The sequence below is a fragment of the Capricornis sumatraensis genome, chromosome 1 (assembly GCF_032405125.1).
Source record: "Capricornis sumatraensis isolate serow.1 chromosome 1, serow.2, whole genome shotgun sequence".
Classification (NCBI taxonomy): domain Eukaryota; kingdom Metazoa; phylum Chordata; class Mammalia; order Artiodactyla; family Bovidae; genus Capricornis; species Capricornis sumatraensis.
In genome coordinates this window covers 51,473,950-51,494,605 of record NC_091069.1, presented here as the reverse complement: position 1 = coordinate 51,494,605, position 20,656 = coordinate 51,473,950, and the positions used below count along the sequence as shown (strand labels likewise).

The following is a 20,656-nucleotide window of genomic DNA, read 5'->3' as shown; positions in this document are numbered from 1 at the left end:
GGCAAGGTCCGATGTTGTAAAGAGCAATATTGCATAGGAACCTGGAATGTTAGGTCCATTAATCAAGGCAAATTGGAAGTGGTCAAACAGGAGATGGCAAGACTGAACATTGACATTCTAGGAATTAGTGAACTAAAATGGACTGGATGGGTGAATTTAGCTAAGATGACCATTATATTTACTATTGTGGGCAGGAATCCCTTAGAAGAAATGGAGTAGCCATCATAGCCAACAAAAGAGTCTGAAATGCAGTACTTGGATGCAATCTCAAAAACGACAGAATGATCTCTGTTCATTTCCAAGGCAAACCATTCAATATCATGGTAATCCAAGTCTATGCCTTGACCAGTAATGCTGAAGAAGCTCAAGTTGAACAGCTCTATGAACATCTACAAGACTTTCTAGAACTAACACCCCCAAAAGATGTCCTTTTCGTTATGGGGGACTGGAATGCAAAAGTAGGAAGTCAAGAAACACCTGGAGTAACAGGCAAATTTGGCCTTGGAGAACAGAATGAAGTAGGGCAAAGGCTAATAGAGTTTTGCCAAGAGAATGCATTGGTCATAGCAAACATCCTCTTCCAACAACACAAGAGAAGATGCTACACATGAACATCACCAGATGGCCAACACGAAATCATATTGATTATATTCTTTGCAGCCAAAGATGGAGAAGCTCTATACAGTCAGCAAAACCAAGACAGGAAGCAGACTGTGGCTCAGATCATGAACTCCTTATTGCCAAATTCAGACTTAAATTGAAGAAAGTGGGGAAAACCACTAAACTATTCACATATGATCTAAATCAAATCCCTTATGATTATACAGTGGAAGTGAGAAATAGATTTAAGGGACTAAGTCTGATAGAGTACCTGATGAACTATGGAGAGAGGTTCATGGCATTGTACAGGAGACAGGGGATCAAGATCATCCTCAAGAAAAAGAAATGCAAAAAAGCAAAATGGTTGCCTGAGGAGGCCTTATAAATAGCTGTGGAAAGAAGAGAAGTGAAAAGCAAAGGAGAAAAGGAAAAATATACCTATTTGAATGCAGAGTTCCAAAGAATAGCAAGGAGAGATTAAAAAAAAAAAAAAAAAGCCTTCCTCAGTGATCAGTGCAAAGAAATAGAGGAAAACAATAGAATGGGAAAGACTAGAGATATCTTCAACAAAATTAGAGATACCAAGGGAACAAAGATGGGCTCAATAAAGGACAGAAATGGTATGGACCTAACAGAAGCAGAAGATATTAAGAAGACATGGCAAGAATACACAGAAGAACTGTACAAATAAGATCTTCATGACCCAGATAATCATGATGGTGTGACCACTCATCTAGAGTCAGACATCCTGGAATGTGAAGTCAAGTGGCCCTTAGGAAGCATCACTACAAACAAAGCTAGTGGAGGTGATGGAATCCCAGTTGAGCTATTGCAAATCCTAAAAGATGATGCTGTGAAAGGGCTGCACTCATTATGCCAGCAAATTTGAAAAACTCAGCAGTGACCACAGGACTAGAAAAGGTCAGGTTTCATCCCAATCCCAAAGAAAGGCAATGCCAAAGAATGCTCAAACTACCATACAATTGCACTCATCTCACATGCTAGTAAAGTAATGCTCAAAATTCTCCAATCCAGGGTTCAGCAATATGTGAACTGTGAACTTCCAGGTGTTCAAGCTGGTTTTAGAAAAGGCAGAAGAACCAGAGATCAAATTGCCAACATCTGCTGGATCACTGAAGAAGCAAGAAAGTTGCAGAAAAATCATCTATTTCTGCTTTATTGACTATGCCAAACCCTTTGATGGTGTGGATCACAATAAACTGTGGAAAATTCTTCAAGAGATGGGCATACCAGATCACCTGACCTGCCCCTTGAGAAACCTATATGCATGCCAGGAAGCAACAGTTAGAACTGGACATGGAACAATAGACTGGTTCCAAATAGGAAAAGGAGTATGTCAAGGCTGTATATTGTCACTGTGCTTATTTAACTTATATGCAGGGTACATCATGAGAAACGCTAGGTTTGATGAAGCACAAGCTGGAATCAACATTGCTGGGAGAAACATCAATAACCTCAGATATGCAGATGACACCACCCTTATGGCAGAAAGTGAAGAAGAACTAAAGAACCTCTTGATGAAAGAAAAAGAGGAGAAGGAAAAAGTTGGCTTAAAGCTCAACATTCAGAAAACTAAGATCATGGCATCCGGTCCCATCACTTCATGGCAAATAGATGGGGAAACAGTGGAAACAGTGTCAGACTTTATCTTTTTGGGCTCCAAAATCACTGCAGATGGTGATTGCAGCCATGAAATTAAAAGACACTCCTTGGAAGAAAGTTATGACCAACCTAGACAGCATATCAAAAAGCAGAGAGATTACTTTGCCAACAAAGGTCCATCTAGTCAAGGCTACGGTTTTTCCAGTAGTCATGCGTCGAGGTGAGAGTTGGAATATAAGGAAAGCTGAGTGCAGAATTGATGCTTTTGAACTGTGGTGTTCAAAAGTCTGAGAAGACTCTTGAGAGTCCCTTGGACTGCAAGGAGATCCAACCAGTCCATCCTAAATGAGATCAGTCCTGGGTGTTCATTGGAAGGTCTGATGTTGAAGCTGAAACTCCAATACTTTGGCTACCTGATGAGAAGAGCTGATTCATTTGAAAAGACCCTGAAGCTGAGAAAGACTGAGGGCAGGAAGAGAAGGGGACAACAGAGGATGAGATGGTTGGATGGCATCACCGACTCAACGGACATGAGTTTGGGTAGCCTCCTTGAGCTGGTGATGGACAGCAAGGCCTGGCATGCTGCAGTTCGTGGGGTCACAGAGAGTTGGACACGACTGAGCGACTGAACTGAACTGACCTGACTTAAGGAGTGATAAGAGTTTAATTTAGAGGTGCAGACACTATTCCTGCTTATGACTCTTTTTCCTTCCTGTCTTCCTTCTTTTATAATTTTGTTCTCACATAATAGAAATGAATATAAGTAGTTACTGCAATCGAATTTGAATTATTTCTATTATTATATTTTTATTTTAATTATATCTACTATTTATATCTTTTATTTTACTATGTTGAATCCTTCTGTTTGGAAACTAGTTACTTGCTCAGGTCATGCAGCTTGTAAATGGCAGAATACTTCTCAGACTAGAGTCAAATTTTTTTAAAGTTCCTTGTAGTAAGCTATTCAGTGTCTCAGATTCTTCTGCTAAAACACAAATACAGAATTACATTCTGAAGGACTTGATCTCTGCTGCTGCTCTCTAGCCATCACCTTATTTCATGTTTGAGAAGGTAATGCAAGGTCCATTTACAGAGAAATGATCTTAGGCTGATAAGAATTGCCAATGGCAAACCCTCTTGGGCAAAGGACTCAAAGTCAGCCAGTCCTGGACCCAGAGTCCATAGACAGACAGCACTGGTTTTGCGCTTCCTTGATGACTCAGATGGCAAAGAATCTGCCTGCAATTCAGGAGACCCAGGCTCGATCCCTGGATTGGGAAGATCCCCTGGAGAAAGGAATGGCAACCCTCTCCAGCATTCTTGTCTGGAGAATTTCACCGAGAGAGGAGCCTGGTGGACTGCAGCACATGGGGTGGCAAAGAGTTGGACATGGTGGTGCAACTAACATGATGTTACACTAAAAATGTCACTTTGCAGCTTTACGCATTGTTGGGTAGCCTCTCCCAATATTGGTGGTCCTTGACCATCTGGGCTCTTCTCAAAACCTGTGAAACTCCTCCACATTTTTCTTTTTCACAGTCAAGTGAGTTACTTATTACTCACAGCCTCAGGGCCATGCCTACTATTAGAAGTCATTCACTGTGGACTTGGGCAGTGTTCCTTGCTTTGTTCCTCCTATTGACGTGCTCTCCAACTCTTCTGATCCCTCCTATTCGTCCATGTTGAGAATCATCACTTTAAAAGAAGCTGTCCAAACTAGTATTGCATAAGCTGAATAAGGTCTACAATATCACCTGTTTATATAATGGAATTCTTAAAAATTAGAATTTGAAAGCCTTTAATCAAACTGTGCACTTGCAGATAGCACAGACCATATACTCCCAATCCATATTACCTCACCAGCCTGCAAAGACTTCTGATTGTGCATTATGCGTGTGTACCCACTCAGTCGTGTCTGACTCTTTGCAACGCTTTGGGTTATAGCCTGCCAGGTTCCTCTGTCCATGGGATTTTTCAGGGAAGAATACTGGAGTGGGATGCCATTTTCCTCCTCCAGGGGATCTTCTGGACCCAGGGATCGAACCTGCATCTTCTGTGTCTCTTGAATTGCAGGTGAATTCTTTACTCCCTGAGCCATAGAGGAAGCTGTGCATCAGCTGCAGTGTAGTCTTTCTCACTGAGGACTTGCGTCTACTGCCACCGTGATAACTATCAAGCATGTTTCAGGGATTCCCTGGATCCTTATGTCCAGATGTAACCTCTGTTCACATCTTTAATTGCTTACTCTTATTTATTTACCTATTTATTTTTTGAGTCATGCCTTGCAGCTTGCAGGATCTTAGTTCCCCAACCAGGGATTGAACCCAAGCCCTGGACAGTGAGAATTTGGAGTCCTAATCACTGGACCACCACTGGAATTCCCTTTAACTACTTACTCTTAACTCTAAACACTGGAGTTTTCTCTCACATCTTACTCTTCCTTATCTTCCATCTATCCTTAATCAATCCATTCATTTGAAGTCATCTTTAATTGTTTCTTGGAGAAATCACCATGGAAAGGACTGTGGATTCTACTACAAAACCATGTTTGTGCTTGTCCTGTCCTGTCCATCTCTCATGTAATAAAGTCAGTCTTATACACGATATCTCAGTGGGGCAGATATGGGAGCCTCCCAACTCCTCTCCCTGATTTCAGTATCCTTTTTTCTGCTCTTCATGTTCAAGACAATCATCAGGATTTTATTCCTTGGACCCACATTTTAGAAATCATAATCCTGATGGAAAGTCTTCTCAATCTGTCTCTAACACTCCAGTCTCATCTCTCCCCACTACCCTCCCTGTCATCCTGTGCTCCAGACACTGTAAACATATCAGAAGCACCTATAGCATTTTCACAGACTTTGCCGACTGGCTGGAGTAGCTTTCCTTCCCTCTGGTCAACCCTCCTCCTTTTCTCCCAGCCCCTCTGCCATAGCATGAATCACATTGCTTTGTTACCATCACCTCCACCCCAGATTCAAGAATACCCAAGGCAGGGACCACATTTTATCTAACTTTATCTCAACAGCTAAACTTCCATTTGACTTAAACTAACAAAAACAAATAAGAACAGCAGCAGCACTGATACTGAATTATTAAAAAGGCATTCTCAAGGTGCCTTGAAAGATTAAGAAGTGGTTCCAGAAAATGGGAGATGGCTGAATAAAGACATAAATGCATTCAACTGGCTAATTTACCACAGAAGGCTCACTGCTTATGGCTGGTGAGGGATTTCCTGCATGAACTAGATGTATGAAATGCAGTCACACATAAATGGCATTAATCTGTATGACTTCAAAAGCTTGGACCTTCCTGTGTTAACAATGTGTGCCTATATATCAATGCAATATAAAGTTCTTTTATATTTAACTCAGATTCCCCAGGCTATTGATTAAGCAAGAATTCAAGCCAGTTAATAAACACACTTCAGCAAGAATCTCTAAAAAGCCAGCACTGTGCCAGATTGCACGAAGAGGAACGGGGGCACATTTATCAGTGCAATGTGGAAATCCTGTGCTCTTTATATATGGCTTCTCATAACTGATAGTCTTCCACACCTACAAGGGTAGATATTAGAGGGTTCTAAAAGCTGCAAGGACAAAATGAGCAACATCTGGAAAATTCTATAAAACAAGATAATTAAATGTTAAGATGTATCACAGACAGAATTTACTACTGAATCAAATTGGTTCCATTATTTGTGGTGAGGAGAGGAGGCGAGACTTGTTAATATCAAGCAGAAGAACTGTAGTTGTCCAGTTATCCCCATAAATCCTTGGGGCCTTGAGAGAAAAGAGATTTTTACACCAGCATCTTGTTACAGCATTTGAAATCCAAACTTTTAGAATCACTTCTTGGTATGGTGAGTGCCAAGGTAATGTCAAATACACCTGTCAGTTTACAATTAAATAAATGTTTCTGAACCTGCTCTGGCACATTGGTTTGATGTTACGTGCTCTGCTTATTTTCTCAGTCATGTCCAACTCTTTGAGACCCCATGGACTGTAGCCTGCCAGGCTGCTCTGTCCATGGGGATTCTCCAGGCAAGAATACTGGAGTGGGTTGCCATGCCCTCCTCCAGGGGATCTTCTCAACCCAGGGATCGAACCCAGGTCTCTCATATTGCAGGCAGATTCTTTATCACCTGAGCCACCAGGGAAGCCCAAGAATACTAGAGAGGGTATCCTATCCCTTCTCTAGGGGATCTTCCCAACCCAGGAATTGAACCGGGGGTCTCCTGCATTGCAGGCAGATTCTTTACCAGCTGAGCTACCAGGGAAGCCCAGATTTGATGTTATAGGATGTCCCAAATAAGTGGGTGAAGCCATGAAAAACAAGATTTTGCATGATTGAGATAATGTTTGTGAATCATAAACAACAGTGCAGAGTCTAGTTCATTTCACAAATGTATTTAAACACTCTAACTTCCACAGAGCATTGTAAGTAGCAGTGCATTAAACAGTTTTCAGACATGAACACTTCTGTGGAAATAATCTGGCTGCCTAGTCACTTAATACGATGTGGGAATTAAACCCTCAGAAGCTCCCAGAAGGAACACTGAAGACCCCAAAACTCAAGGCTCCCTCTGCCTCTGCATAAAGGAGGGAGGAATGGGAATAGGAAGAAAGGATGGCTCCAAGTAACCAAGAACAGATTCCAACAAGGATCTTAGTGGGCACCCCAGCCAGATAAAGGAAAGGGAAATGAAAAGGCTTCTATTTGTGGTGGAGTGTGTGTGTGTGTGTGTGTGTGTGTGTGTGTGTGTGTGTGTGTGGAGTATATAGAGGAAAACAATAAAGCAGCAAAAGAGATATTAAGAGATATTGAGATTGAAATATGTCCTTTAAAGAGGACAATCTGGCCTTAGGAATTGAAAGCTTTTTTTTAAAGTCCACGTCCTCTGAACCCAGTCCTGAGGGCTTTACTCTTGTGATTTAATAACCCCTGGCAGGCCCCACCTCCATATAATATGACATTGGGGATTAGGTTTCAATACATGAATTTCAGGGGATATAAACCATCAGTCTTTACTAGCGTGTGAGATGAGTGCAATTGTACACTAGTTTGAGGATGCTTTGGCATTGCTTTTCTTTAGGATTGGAATGAAAACTGACCTTTTCCAGTCCTGCGGCCACTGCTGAGTTTTGCAAATATGCTGGCATATTGGGTGCAGCACTTTCACAGCATCATCTTTCAGGATTTGAAATAGCTCAACTGGAATTCCATCACCTCCACTAGCTCTGTTCGTAGTGATGCTTTCTAAGGCCCACTTGACTTCACATTCCAGGATGTCTCTCTCTAGGTGAGTGATCACACCATTGCAATTATCTGGGTCGTGAAGCTCTTTTTTGTACAGTTCTTCTGTGTATTTTTGCCACCTCTTCTTAATATTTTCTGCTTCTGTTAGGTCCATACCATTTCTGTCCTTTATTGAGCCCATTTTTGCATGAAATGTTCCCTTGGTATCTCTAATTTTCTTGAAGAGATCTCTAATCTTTCCCATTCTGTTGTTTTCCTCTATTTCTTTGCATTGATTGCTGAGGAAGGCTTTCTTATCTCTCCTTGCTATTCTTTGGAACTCTGCATTCAGATGCTTATATCTTTCCTTTTCTCCTTTGCATTTTGCTTCTCTTCTTTTCACAGCTATTTGTAAGGCCTCCTCTGCTGAAACTGAAACTCCAATACTTTGGCCACCTCATGCTAAGAGTTGCTGCCGCTGCTGCTGCTGCTAAGTTGCTTCAGTTGTCTCATCAGAAAAGACCCTGATGCTGGGAGGGATTGGAGGCAAGGGGAGAAGGGGACGACAGAGGATAAGATGGCTTGATGGCATCATTGACTCGATGGATGTGAGTCTGAGTGAACTCTGGGAGTTGGTGATGGACAGGGAGGCCTGGCGTGCTGCAATTCACGGGGTTGAAAGAATCGGACATGACTGAGTGACTGAACTGATCTGAACTGAAATCATCTGTCTATTGTAGGGTATATATGAGGATGTTATCCCAGTAAATTTATAATGGCTAAAAACCAGATGCCGCCTAACTGGTAAGAAAGAAGAGATGGATATATTTATTAGAATGGTTTGCAGTTATTGAAGATGATCCTATCAATTGGTACTCTGGCTATGGGAAAATGTCAACAATGAAAAAATCAGTTACAAAGTAGTATGTATTGGCATAATGTTATTGTATTTTTAGAAAATATAAATACATATAAAATAGACCAATTCTAGAAGAATATGCCCTCAACAATTTACAGTTTATCTCCAGGTGGTTAAATTTTAGGTGATAATCTTCATTTTAAATTTTATTTTTTTTCTTGTCTTTTTTCCTTTTCTTCATTTTTTTATAATAAAAAACTCAAACGTAAACATCCAAGAGAAATACATACAGACTGACTGTGATAAGAAAACAGTTGTAATATAAGTCAGGGATTGCATAAAACACATACAAGGGCTCTACAAATTGCTGTGAAAAGAAGAGAAGTGAAAAGCAAAGGAGAAAAGGAAAGATATAAGCATCTGAATGCAGAGTTCCAAAGAATAGCGGAGAGATAAGAAAGCCTTCCTCAGCAATCAATGCAAAGAAATAGAGGAAAACAACAGAATGGAAAAAGACTAGAGATCTCTTCAAGAAAATTAGAGATACCAAGGGGATATTTCATGCAAAGATGGACTTGATAAAGGACAGAAATGGCATGGACCTAACAGAAGCAGAAGATATTAAGAAGAGGTGGCAAGAATACACAGAAGAACTGTACAAAAAAGAGCTTCATGACCAAGATAATCACGATGGTGTGATCAGTCACTTAGAGCCAGACATCTTGGAATGTGAAGTCAAATGGGCCTTAGAAAACATCACTACAAACAAAGCTAGTGGAAGTGATGGAATTCCAGTGGAGCTATTTCAAATCCTGAAAGATGATGCTGTGAAAGTGCTGCACTCAACATGCCAGCAAATTTGCAAAACTCAGCAGTGGCCACAGGACTAGAAAAGGTCGGTTTTCATTCCAATCCCAAAGAAAGGCAATTCCAAAGAATGCTCAAATTACCGCACAATTGCACTCATCTCACACACTAGTAAAGTAATGCTCAAAATTCTCCAATCCAGGCATCAGCAGTACGTGACTTGTGAACTTCCACGTGTTCACGCTGGTTTTAGAAAAGGCAGAGGAACTGAGATCAAATTGCCAACATCTGTTCGATCATGGAAAAAATAAGAAAGTTCCAGAAAAACATCTATTTTTGCTTTATTGACTATGCCAAACCCTTTGACTGTGTGGATCACAATAAACTGTGGAAAATTCTGAAAGAGATGGGAATATTGGACCACCTGACCTGCCTCTGGAGAAACCTATATGCAGGTCAGGAAGCAACAGTTAGAACTGGACATGGAACAACAGACTGGTTCCAAATGGGAAAAGGAGTACATCAAGGCTGTATTTTGTCACTGTGCTTATTTAACTTCTATGCAGAGTATATCATGAGAAACGCTGGGCTGGAAGAAGCACAAGCTGGAATCAAGACTGCCCGGAGAAATATCCATAACTTTAGATATGCAGATGACACCATCCTTATGGCAGAAAGTGAAGAGGAACTAAAAAGCCTCTTGATGAAAGTGAAAGAGGAGAGTGAAAAAGTTGGCTTAAAGCTCAACATTCAGAAAACTAAGACCATGGTATCAGGTCCCATCACTTCATGACAAATAGATGGGGAAACAGTGTCTGACTTTATTTTTTTGGGCCCCAAAATCACTGCAGATGGTGACTGCAGCCATGAAATTAAAAGACGCTTATTCCTTGGAAGGAAAGTTATGACCAACCTAGATAGTATATTGAAAGGCAGAGATATAACTTTGCCAACAAAGTTCCATCTAGTCAAGGCTATGGTTTTTCCAGTGGTCATGTATGGATGTGAGAGTTGGACTGTGAAGAAAGCTGAGCACCGAAGAATTGATGCTTTTGAACTTGGTGTTGGAGAAGACCCTTGAGAGTCCCTTGGACTGCAAGGAAATCCAACCAGTCCATTCTAAAGGAAATCAGTCCTGGATGTTCATTGGAAGGACTGATGTTGAAGCTGAAACTCCAATACTTTGGCCACCTCATGCGAAGAGTTGACTTATTGGAAAAGACCGTGATGCTGGGAGGGATTCAGGGAAGGAGGAGAAGGGGACAACAGAGGATGAGACGGCTGGATGGCATCACTGACTCGATGGACATGAGTTTGAGTGAACTCCCGGAGTTGGTGATGGACAGGGAGGCCTGGCATGCTGCGATTCATGGGGTCACAAAGAGTCAGACACGACTGAGTGACTGAACTGAACTGATACTTACTGCCACACGTGTGTGTGTGTGTGTGTGTGTGTGTGTGTGCTCAGTCTTATCTGACTCTTTGCAACCCCATGGACTATAGCCCACTAGTCTCCTCTGTCTATGGAATTTTGCAAGCAAGAAGACTAGAGTAGGTTGCTATTTCCTACTCCAAAGGATCTTCCCAACCCAGGGATCAAACCTGCATCTCTTGCATTGGCAGGCAAATTCTTTACCACGGTTCCATCTGGGAAGCAACCAACCTTTATTAAGCGCCCTCCTAAGTGCTAAGTACTGAGATATACACAGATTTTGAATTCTGTGTTTGGAATTGAATAGAACAGAGAACAAGATTCAGAAAATGCAAGGTTTTTATCTGAATTCTACAACCAATCTTGGGCAATCGCTTAACATTTCTGACTCTTCAATTCCTCAGTTATAAAACTAGACATTAATGATATCTGGGTTACTTTTTCAGGTTAGAATGTGAATACTTCTAATAGAATGCTCTAATAGAATGCTTTTCAAAATTTAATTTTAACCTGGAGTTAATGGTAAAATGCAGATTTGATTCAATGTATCTAGAAAGAAACCTAAGCTTCTGCCTTTCTAACATGCTGTAAGGCTGCTAGTTCTAGGCTTACAATTTTGAGTTGCAAAACTCTAATATACATGATCTCATTGAATTTTCCCCAAGAATCCTTTAAGATAGCCATCCTTGGTCCTATTTGACTGATAATGGAGTGACCTGTGTAGGATCATACTCAGAGAGAATGGGAAAGCAGAAGTCTTATTATTCCTAAGCTCCAAGATGTTTAATGTTGCATTCAGTTCTAAACTACTATAATTAGAAATGACTGCCACATTCACATAAAGTGAACAGCATCAGCAGCAGAATTGATAAAGGTAAGCTGTTAACAGACTTCAGAAGAATGAGAGATCACTTTACATGGGAATCAATAAAGAAGACATAGAGGAAATTTAGCATCAGCCTTGAAGGATGGCAAGGATGAAGGTAAGCAAAGATGGAGAGAGTATATACAGCAGTTAGGTGTAATATGGCATGATCAGAGGGAGCTTGCAGAGTGGGGCCTGGGATAGCAGAACAGGCCTCAGGAACTAATCCACATATTTATTACAAGAGCCAAAGATAATGCGAAGGTGTTCAGTCTTAGAGACTAGAAAGTGAAAGTGAAGTCACTCAGTCGTGTCCAACTCTTTGCAGCCCTATAGACTGTAGCCTACCAGGTTCCTCCATCCATGGAATTTTCCAGGCAAGAGTACTGGAGTGGGTTGCCATTTTCTTCAAAACTAGAAGGATACAGCAAACTAAAATTTTCAGCATAGCTTTGGAAACCCTTTTTAAAAATATATAATTTATTTAATGGCAACTGGTAATCATCAAATTAGCGATGGTCATTTCTCAAGGTTGACCACATACCTGAAGTCACAGACATTTCCCACCTAAGATGCGTCATTTAAATCAGACTTAATTTATCACCAGTATTTGTAAAACCACACCTAGCTAAAGAACTAGGTCTGGGGACCAATACGTGGTCTTAATACAGGGAAGGTTTGGAAGCCCTTTACCAACTTCCTTCCTCTCCCAACACTTCCTCTGTCTCTGTCCCTCCTCTTCCCTCTGAGAACTAGGGAATTAATCCACTCATCACGACGTAAGGCTTTCGTTTCCCTGTCCTAGGTATGCTTTCACAATGCCACCCCTCAGGTCCGCGAGCGTACGTCTTGAGCCTGTACTCCATAAACTTTACTTTTTCAGTGAAGCTTTTTAGCATTGGCCCCATCTTACCTGTCAGCTCTTCTCATTTATGTGTTCTAGGGACATCTGCTGTCAAGCACTGGGCAATAAATAAATATTATCAGCAAAGTCCCTCAGTGTCTGCTTCTCCCTCTTACCTAAAGTTCCAGGAGGAAAGCACTGAGTCATTGCATTTCCTTGGTTTACTCCCACGATTTAACATCTTGCATTGAGCATAGTAAGTACTGCCTTAGTGCTAGCCATATTACTACCTTGTTCTAAGAGGAGGATAAAGTTTGATAAGAAAAATGACCTTCTTTTTTTAAAAAAATAAGCTCCTTTAAGTAGATCTCCTGAGAGAAGCCTTAAGTCCTTACCCTTTGGCTCCAAAGCATGTTGTAAAAGGCCAGTTGTATGTGGCCTGCCTATAGGAACAACAGAGTTAATTTTCTCCTTTTGAAATTGTGACTCCCACCCTCTTTCCCTACCTCTAAATGTTTCCTTTTAAAGAAAAGCCATGGCTCACTGCTACGGAAAATTAAAGATAATCACATAAAAATCAAGGTCCAGGCTGGTGCCAGCATTGAGAGAACATTAAAATCACGACTTGAATTTCTCTTGTCCTGAGCACTGCCAAGGACTCCTAATGGAAGGCCAGTCTTCAGAAGACATGCTTATATCAGACTTTTATTACTTGTACCTCTTGGTTCACAAATTATTTTGACTCAAACAAATTGGAGGTGGCCTTCAGTTGAGATGAAATGGGAGAGGTACAACATATTCATAGATATAACATATTCACTCCTGAATATTCATTGGAGGGACTGATGCTGAAGCTGAAACTCCAATACTTTGGCCACCTGATGCAAACAACCGACTCACTGGAAAAGACTCTGATGCTGAGGAAGATTGAAGGCGGGAGAAGGGGGTGTTTTGAAATGGTTGGATGGCATCACTGATGTGATGGACATAAGTTTGAGTAGGCTCCAGGAGTTGGTGATAGATAGGGAAGCCGGGTGTGCTGCATTCCATGGGGTCGCAAAGAGTCGGACACAACTGAGTGACTGAACTGAACTGATATATATACACACACACATTAAACTGTGTGTGACTACCCTCCTCCACCCCATCACAACATCAAGTACCAAGAAAAAGCAGGAGAGTTTATTATGCAAAGTTTAATGTATAAGGCTTAGGAGAAGAGGAATTAATTACATCTCCTTCCTCCAAGCTATACTTCTGGCCTTCCCAGCTGCATCAAACTTGCTCTTCCACCTCCTCTTAGTTCCAGATTGTGTTTTGGCAATCAGACTCACACTTCACCTACCTCAGAGTTTCTTCCCATTTTCAGAAGCCTCAATTTCAAGATTCTTGTCCTTTCTTACCCCACTCCCCAATCACACGTTGGCCTGATGGCTTGAGGTGGTTTTCTTGATGATCAACTACTATGGCCATTCAGGAAGGATGCTTAATCTTTGCCCCCGTACAAACATGGAAGTTATCAAGGGTGTTTTAAAGGGTGAAAAGTATCTCTCATCAACATCCAAGGCTCAAGAAGACATCTACCAACAGAAAGCTGTGCTTAGCTCAGAAAAAGAGATTGATCATGTATACACACAACTATCACATTATAACCTAGCACGTTAGATGTTCTCACAAGAGAGGTACAGAGATATGAGAGCTCAAACAAGAGGAACAAGAGAATTTAGGTGAACTCTTTCGTTTTCTTACTTTTTAATTGTGTTGGACCCTAAGATGCATGAAATTAAAACTGGTGAAAACCAGCCCCATCAACTTGCTGTGGTGACTCAAAAGTTGTCGTTTCTCAACTCAACTTTGCTGAAACACTTGATTCATGTTGTTCTTATTTAACCTAATTTGCATTGATTTAATCAGGGCTGGTATGCTTTAAATACATAATAAATTGGGATTCTGCAACTCAGATGACTTAGAATAGCTAAATTTCAATAAAGCTCATTTCAATCTGTTAATGTATACGGTTCTGCCAAGGGGTTTAAAACCGTAGAAAAGATGCAAACTTGCCACATTAGAAGTGGGAAAGGTTTAAAGATACCATCCAGATGAAATGATTTGGGGGATAATAATGTGAAAAGCAATATATATATGTACATACATATATTTTAATTACAGCCGAGACACATCTTCTACGTTTTAAGTAGCGTACTTAAAAGAAAACTCACATATAAATGCAGTGAATTTAATTTTATTCTCCTTCCTTCTTGCCAACACTCAACTCTTTTCTGCCTCTCTGTACCAGCTCTACAAATCAAGTGACATCCAAAGTGGGACCTCTTCTTGCCTATTTGGCAGGCTCTATCATCACTTTGCCAAGCTGCCTACATTAGGAGAATTTTCTTCCTAGCAGCCATGGGGATTGGGTGGCTTGTACTCAACAATACTTGCTGAATGGTTGGCCAATGTTTACCCCTGCCCGCCCCAGCCTCCCAACTCTTTATAGTTTATGGCTCAATCAGCCGGCTTGCTGTCAGGAATAATTGTTTTGGCAAGAGGTGAAAACACTTGATGGTGAAATTGTTTGTCTGTTAAAGTGTTCTGCAGCACCTTGAAGGTGCCAGGACAAAACCCGCAGGTGCTCAGCAGAGTTGAGAAAGAGGCAAGAGTGACGGAGAGGCAACCATCAAGAATGGGATGGGAAGACCACCACTTTGATGTGGGAGAGGAGAAAAGAAAAACTATCTGTGCCAGTAAGAAGCTGTGAGACCTTGAATAATCACCCAGTGAATCTTTGCTTGGGTTTTGTTATGTACAAAATTAAGGGGGTTGATTTCCAAATGTCTCTTTTAGCTCCTAAGACAGCATGTGATGTCTAGGACATTCAGATTTGTTTTCCTTCCAATTAAATGATGCATCTCAGAGATGAATGACCAGGGCAGAGCTCAGAGGAATGAAAAAATGGAATGATTCATGCCCTTGTTCATATGACTTTTCCTGAAAAGTATCACCAGTCTTTGGTGACTTTGATTCCACTGGTTGGTGTCTTCAGCTTGGGTGTTAAGGCCCAGCCAAGTTACTTGTCCAAAGCAAGTCCAGTTCATTCTTATCAAATGTGAGTACAACTACAGATGATGCCCACTTATTTTCAGTACCTAACAGTCAGACATGATAGAAATGCAAAGTGAGGCGATGGGAGTTCACATCTGATTCTCCCTATCACCATTCTGGGCATCTTAGGTCAAGACGGTAAGCTTATCCACTCACTTCTGGCAGGGCTTTTCTGTCATTCTTTAAAAAAAAAAAAAAAAGATCACCAACAGGTTCCTGACCATAGCAATGTAGACCCTCTCCAAACAAGCTGAGACAAGACAGAGCTCATTACAAGCTGAAGGAGCCCATCCATAAATGATTGTTAATAGAAATAATCAGGCAAGGACATCTCTTCACACTCAGATGGCACAATTTAATAACAGTGTCAAAGCTTAAGTAGAGGTGTGTATGGAAGTGGGTTTAAACGACCCCTTCTCCGCTCATTCTCTGGCATATTCCCCTGGAGTGGAGTGTACTGCAGGGTTCTGTAATCACCGTGAGCAGCACGTCAGGGTCAGCCCTCCCGTGTCAGGCAGTAAAATCTTTCTTTAATCCACCCGGGACCTCACTGACATCTATGGAGACTAGTGAAGCCCCGGAGGGATCTTGGGCAAGAAAGACTCTCTGTACACAGATATACATACGTTTCAGCCACTCTGGGTCTCCTACCTTTGGATTGGGATGGCTTCCCAAATCGGCCGAGTTTGAAAAGCATTCCCCCCACTCCCCCACCCCATCCACAACCCAAAAGGGCTGGCTGACTGCAGAACTCCAGTTCTCGCAAGGAAAAAAAAAAAAAATCAGCCAAGTCCCCACAATCATTGCCTTCCTCTAGCTTCTCTCAAGTTGCTTTTCTAAAGCAAGGGACCAAATGTTGATTTCTCTACGAATTCCTACGTACCTCTTACACGTAGACAGCTTTAAAGCGGGAGGGGGGGAACATTCCTCAAAGGGAAAGGAGAGGGGGAGCAGAACAGAGTATTTCAGTCTCCCACTTGGAAATATCTCAGTGGTTGGTGATGCTTTCCCATACCTCCATCCCCCTCCTTTTTTTTTTTTTTTTTTTTTGAAATATGGACCAAAAAGCTGAAAGTGTTTTCCTTTTCATCAAAGAACATATATTACTTTAGTGGTTCGGGAAATGTTGGTTTTCTGCCCACCCCTTTTCAATCTGACCATGTCTGAGGTGCTCCGGGAAGACGCACAATCGTGAGCAGCTTACGACACTCAGTGAGCAGTAGGTGCCGGTGCAATCTCGCGCCGCACATTGCCTGGCTGAGGGAAGGAGCCGGGGCGCCGCTCCCTGCTCCCCGCGCCGCCGCCCGCACCTCCCCGCCGCCCGCAAAGGATGAGCGAGCCCGCTCTCCGCAGCCGCCCCGGGCTCGAATGGCAGGCGGTCTCCGCGGAAGAAAAGGTGGCGCCGGTCAGGGGTCCTTTCCAATGACGGACATTAACCAGACTGTCAAATCCTGGGGAGTCGCGAGCCCCGAGTTTGGAGTTGTTTTTTTTTTTTTTTTTTCCCCACAACGTCACAGTCCGAACTGCAGAGGGAAAGGACAGCGGCAGGAAGGCGAAACCCCGGCTCCCCGCACGTAGTTGGGAAACTTGCAGGTCCTAGAAGTCGCCTCCCCGCCTCGCCGGCCGCCCTTGCAGCCTGGAGCCGAGCAGCAAAGTGAGACATTGTGCGCCTGCCAGATCCGCCGGCCGCGGACCGGGGCTGCCTCGGAAACACAGAGGGGTCTTCTCTCGCCCTGCATATAATTAGCCTGCACACAAAGGGAGCAGCTGAATGGAGGTTGTCACTCTCTGGAAAAGGGTGGGTAAGACACTTTTTAATTAAATTCTTTCCCGAAGATTTTTTTTTTCCTCCCTTTTCTTTGCTGCAGCATCTAACATGGACCAAATCACCATCTCTTTGATCTTTTTCCGTGGCTGTGAACTTTCTATGCTGCCCAGCTTTCTGCATGCTTAGAGGTGAACGTGTGGCTTTGGGGAGTGGGGGGGGGAGTCCTGCTTTATTTCAATATATTTATTTGATTGTTGCCCTTTTCTCCCCCCTCCCCCGCTCCCCCTCCCTCGGAATAAAATATGATGTAGATTTCTGACCGAGCGCTTCCAATGGACATTCTCCAGCCTCTCTGGAAAGATTCTCGCTAATGGATTTCCTGCTGCTCGGTCTCTGTCTACACTGGCTGCTGAGGAGGCCCTCGGGGGTGGTCTTGTGTTTGCTGGGGGCCTGCTTTCAGATGCTGCCCGCCGCCCCCGGCGGGTGCCCGCAGCTGTGCCGGTGCGAGGGGCGGCTGCTGTACTGCGAGGCGCTCAACCTCACCGAGGCGCCCCACAACCTGTCCGGCCTGCTGGGCTTGTCCCTGCGCTACAACAGCCTCTCGGAGCTGCGCGCCGGCCAGTTCACGGGGTTAATGCAGCTCACGTGGCTCTATCTGGATCACAATCACATCTGCTCGGTGCAGGGGGACGCCTTTCAGAAACTGCGCCGAGTTAAGGAACTCACCCTGAGTTCCAACCAGATCACCCAGCTGGCCAACACCACCTTCCGGCCCATGCCCAACCTGCGCAGCGTGGACCTCTCGTACAACAAGCTGCAGGCGCTGGCGCCCGACCTCTTCCACGGGCTGCGGAAGCTCACCACGCTGCACATGCGGGCCAACGCCATCCAGTTCGTGCCCGTGCGCATCTTCCAGGACTGCCGCAGCCTCAAGTTTCTCGACATCGGATACAATCAGCTCAAGAGTCTGGCGCGCAACTCTTTCGCCGGCTTGTTCAAGCTCACCGAGCTGCACCTGGAGCACAACGATTTGGTCAAGGTGAATTTCGCCCACTTCCCGCGCCTCATCTCCCTGCACTCTCTCTGCCTGAGGAGGAACAAGGTGGCCATTGTGGTCAGCTCTCTGGACTGGGTGTGGAACCTGGAGAAAATGGACCTGTCGGGCAACGAGATCGAGTACATGGAGCCCCACGTGTTCGAGACCGTGCCGCACCTCCAGTCCCTGCAGCTGGACTCCAACCGCCTCACCTACGTCGAGCCCCGGATCCTCAACTCCTGGAAGTCACTGACTAGCATCACCCTGGCCGGGAACCTCTGGGACTGTGGGCGCAATGTGTGCGCCCTGGCCTCCTGGCTCAGCAACTTCCAGGGGCGCTACGATGGCAACTTGCAGTGCGCCAGCCCCGAGTACGCGCAGGGCGAGGACGTCCTGGACGCCGTGTACGCGTTCCACCTGTGCGAGGAGGGAGCTGAGCCCACCAGCGGCCACCTGCTCTCGGCCGTCACCAACCGCAGCGACCTGGGGTCCCCCGCCGGCCCGGCCACCACACTCGCTGACGACAGGGAGGGGCAGCCCGACAGCACGCCCGAGCCTGTCACCGTGGCTCTCCCCGGCGAACACGCCGAGAATGCCGTGCAGATCCACAAGGTGGTCACCGGCACCATGGCCCTCATTTTCTCCTTCCTTATTGTGGTCTTGGTGCTCTATGTCTCCTGGAAGTGTTTCCCAGCCAGCCTCAGGCAGCTCAGACAGTGCTTTGTCACGCAGCGCAGGAAGCAAAAGCAGAAACAGACCATGCATCAGATGGCTGCCATGTCTGCCCAGGAATACTACGTTGATTACAAACCGAACCACATTGAGGGAGCCCTGGTCATCATCAACGAGTATGGCTCGTGTACCTGCCACCAGCAGCCCGCGAGAGAATGCGAGGTGTGATTGCCCTAGAGACTCTCAAACCGTGCGCTACCAAATACGCCTGGACAACCGGGGCGGGCCGGCGAGTGCCAGGCTGGGGGTCTGTGCTCTGATACGCTCCTTGACTGAAACTGTAAGGGGATCACTCCCAGAGACTTGACATTTTAGCTTTATTGTGTCTTTAAAAAAAAAAAAAAAAAGAGATCAAACACAACAAAACCCCACCCCACAACCTTCAGGACAGTCTATCTTAAATTTCATATGAAAACTCCTTCCTCCCTTTGAAGATCTGTCCATATTCAGGAATCTGAGAGTGTAAAAAGGTACCAATCATTGATTTTTTTTTTTTTTTGTAAACTTAAAATGTTTAAAATAAAATAGCATTTACAGTTTTTACAGACTGGTGTAACCTAAATGAATTGTTACCTGTGTTAAAAGAGAAGTAACAGTTACAATTTCCTACCTCTGTATGTGTGTGTGGGTGGGTGTGTGCATGGGTGTGTGTGTAGGGGTGATCTAGTGGCCAGAGGGAAAAACCAGAAATTCAAGAGCAAAGTAGCCAGGCTCATTTTGAGACATTAAGAAGGACAAACAGCTTATCAGGTGGTTGTACCCCCACATGATTAAGGACTGAAAAAGTCAGACCCTCTATATTATGTTTGGGGGAGCACAGTATAATTTAGCCACTTTAAAGCAAGTGAAAGGCAAACTGAGGACTGAGCATCCTTGATCAGCCTTGAAGGCAGGGATCATGGCAAATGCTTTTTAAAAGGCAGTGCCAGACAGTTTTTCCTATGAACAAGAAACGTTTTTGCACTTAATACAAAGCATCTTTCAAATCAATTCAAAACCTCACCCCCAAATGCCTCTGTTCTTCTATGCCTTTGATTCACCGGACTTAGTAGCATTTGTGCCCCTTTTCCATACTTTTCCGAGTGAAAGACCCTCAGCTCCTGCTCTCTTGTGGTTTGACTCAGGGAAATAAGGCAGAATCCAAACGCTTGGTGATGAAGGCTGTGCTTCCTGGAGCATATTGCTAAGACTGCAGCAGGCTGAGGCTCTCATGGGGAAAACACACTTCTAGCTGCTGAGGGGAACAGTGGGAAGAGCCTACCTCAGGCTGAATGCCTACCTGGGTGCTGCCTGAAGCAGGAGACTTTACAGGCAGGCTCATGTAGAAGTGATGGGGGTGGGGTAGAATGGGAAAGACGAGCTTTTGAGCCTATCTTCCAATATTACTGAGATGGGAATAATTTGTTAACCCAGTATAGAAAAGCTGCCTCTGTTCAGATAACCCTGTTGTGAAATGGTTGCTTTCCCTGTGAGGTTTCAGTTTTTTTTCTGTGTTGGGGTCAATGACTGCCCCTTGCCAACCTTCATAGGTTTCTAGGTCCATAGAGATGTAGGTTGTTTATTGAACTAAACTTAAGAGTGGTACCAGGTGGTGGGTGCAGGGCAGGAAAAGGGGAGGAGGTGTGGTGGATGGGAGGGGTCTTTCACTAGCTAACAATTTAAGTAAATGTATGATTGAAATAAACTGTCATGAGTGAAAGCTGGTGAACTAATATTGGCTGGAGTCTAAAAGTCTTCCTCAAACTCAGGT

At 43.8% G+C, this 20,656-nt stretch overlaps 2 protein-coding genes and 1 non-coding gene across 7 annotated transcripts in view; 1 reads left to right on the top strand and 2 right to left on the bottom strand.

Annotated features, from left to right (window-relative positions):
• CTNNA2 (catenin alpha 2) overlaps positions 1–20,656 on the bottom strand; it is a 1,217,480-nt gene that overhangs the window by 404,706 nt on the left and 792,118 nt on the right. The gene's annotated exons all lie outside the window — the stretch shown is intronic.
• Positions 12,020–12,137, bottom strand: LOC138093791 (small nucleolar RNA SNORA72). Its single transcript, XR_011146152.1, has one exon. It is a non-coding gene; the product is annotated as a small nucleolar RNA SNORA72 (small nucleolar RNA).
• On the top strand, positions 17,509–19,074 carry LRRTM1 (leucine rich repeat transmembrane neuronal 1). Its single transcript, XM_068986767.1, has one exon. The coding sequence runs from the start codon at positions 17,509–17,511 to the stop codon at positions 19,072–19,074; it is 1,566 nt and encodes a 521-aa protein (XP_068842868.1).

Coding starts and splice junctions, on each gene's coding strand:
- LRRTM1 (XM_068986767.1), top strand. CDS start 17,509: ATGGATTTCCTGCTGCTCGGTCTCTGTCTACACTGGCTGCTGAGGAGG.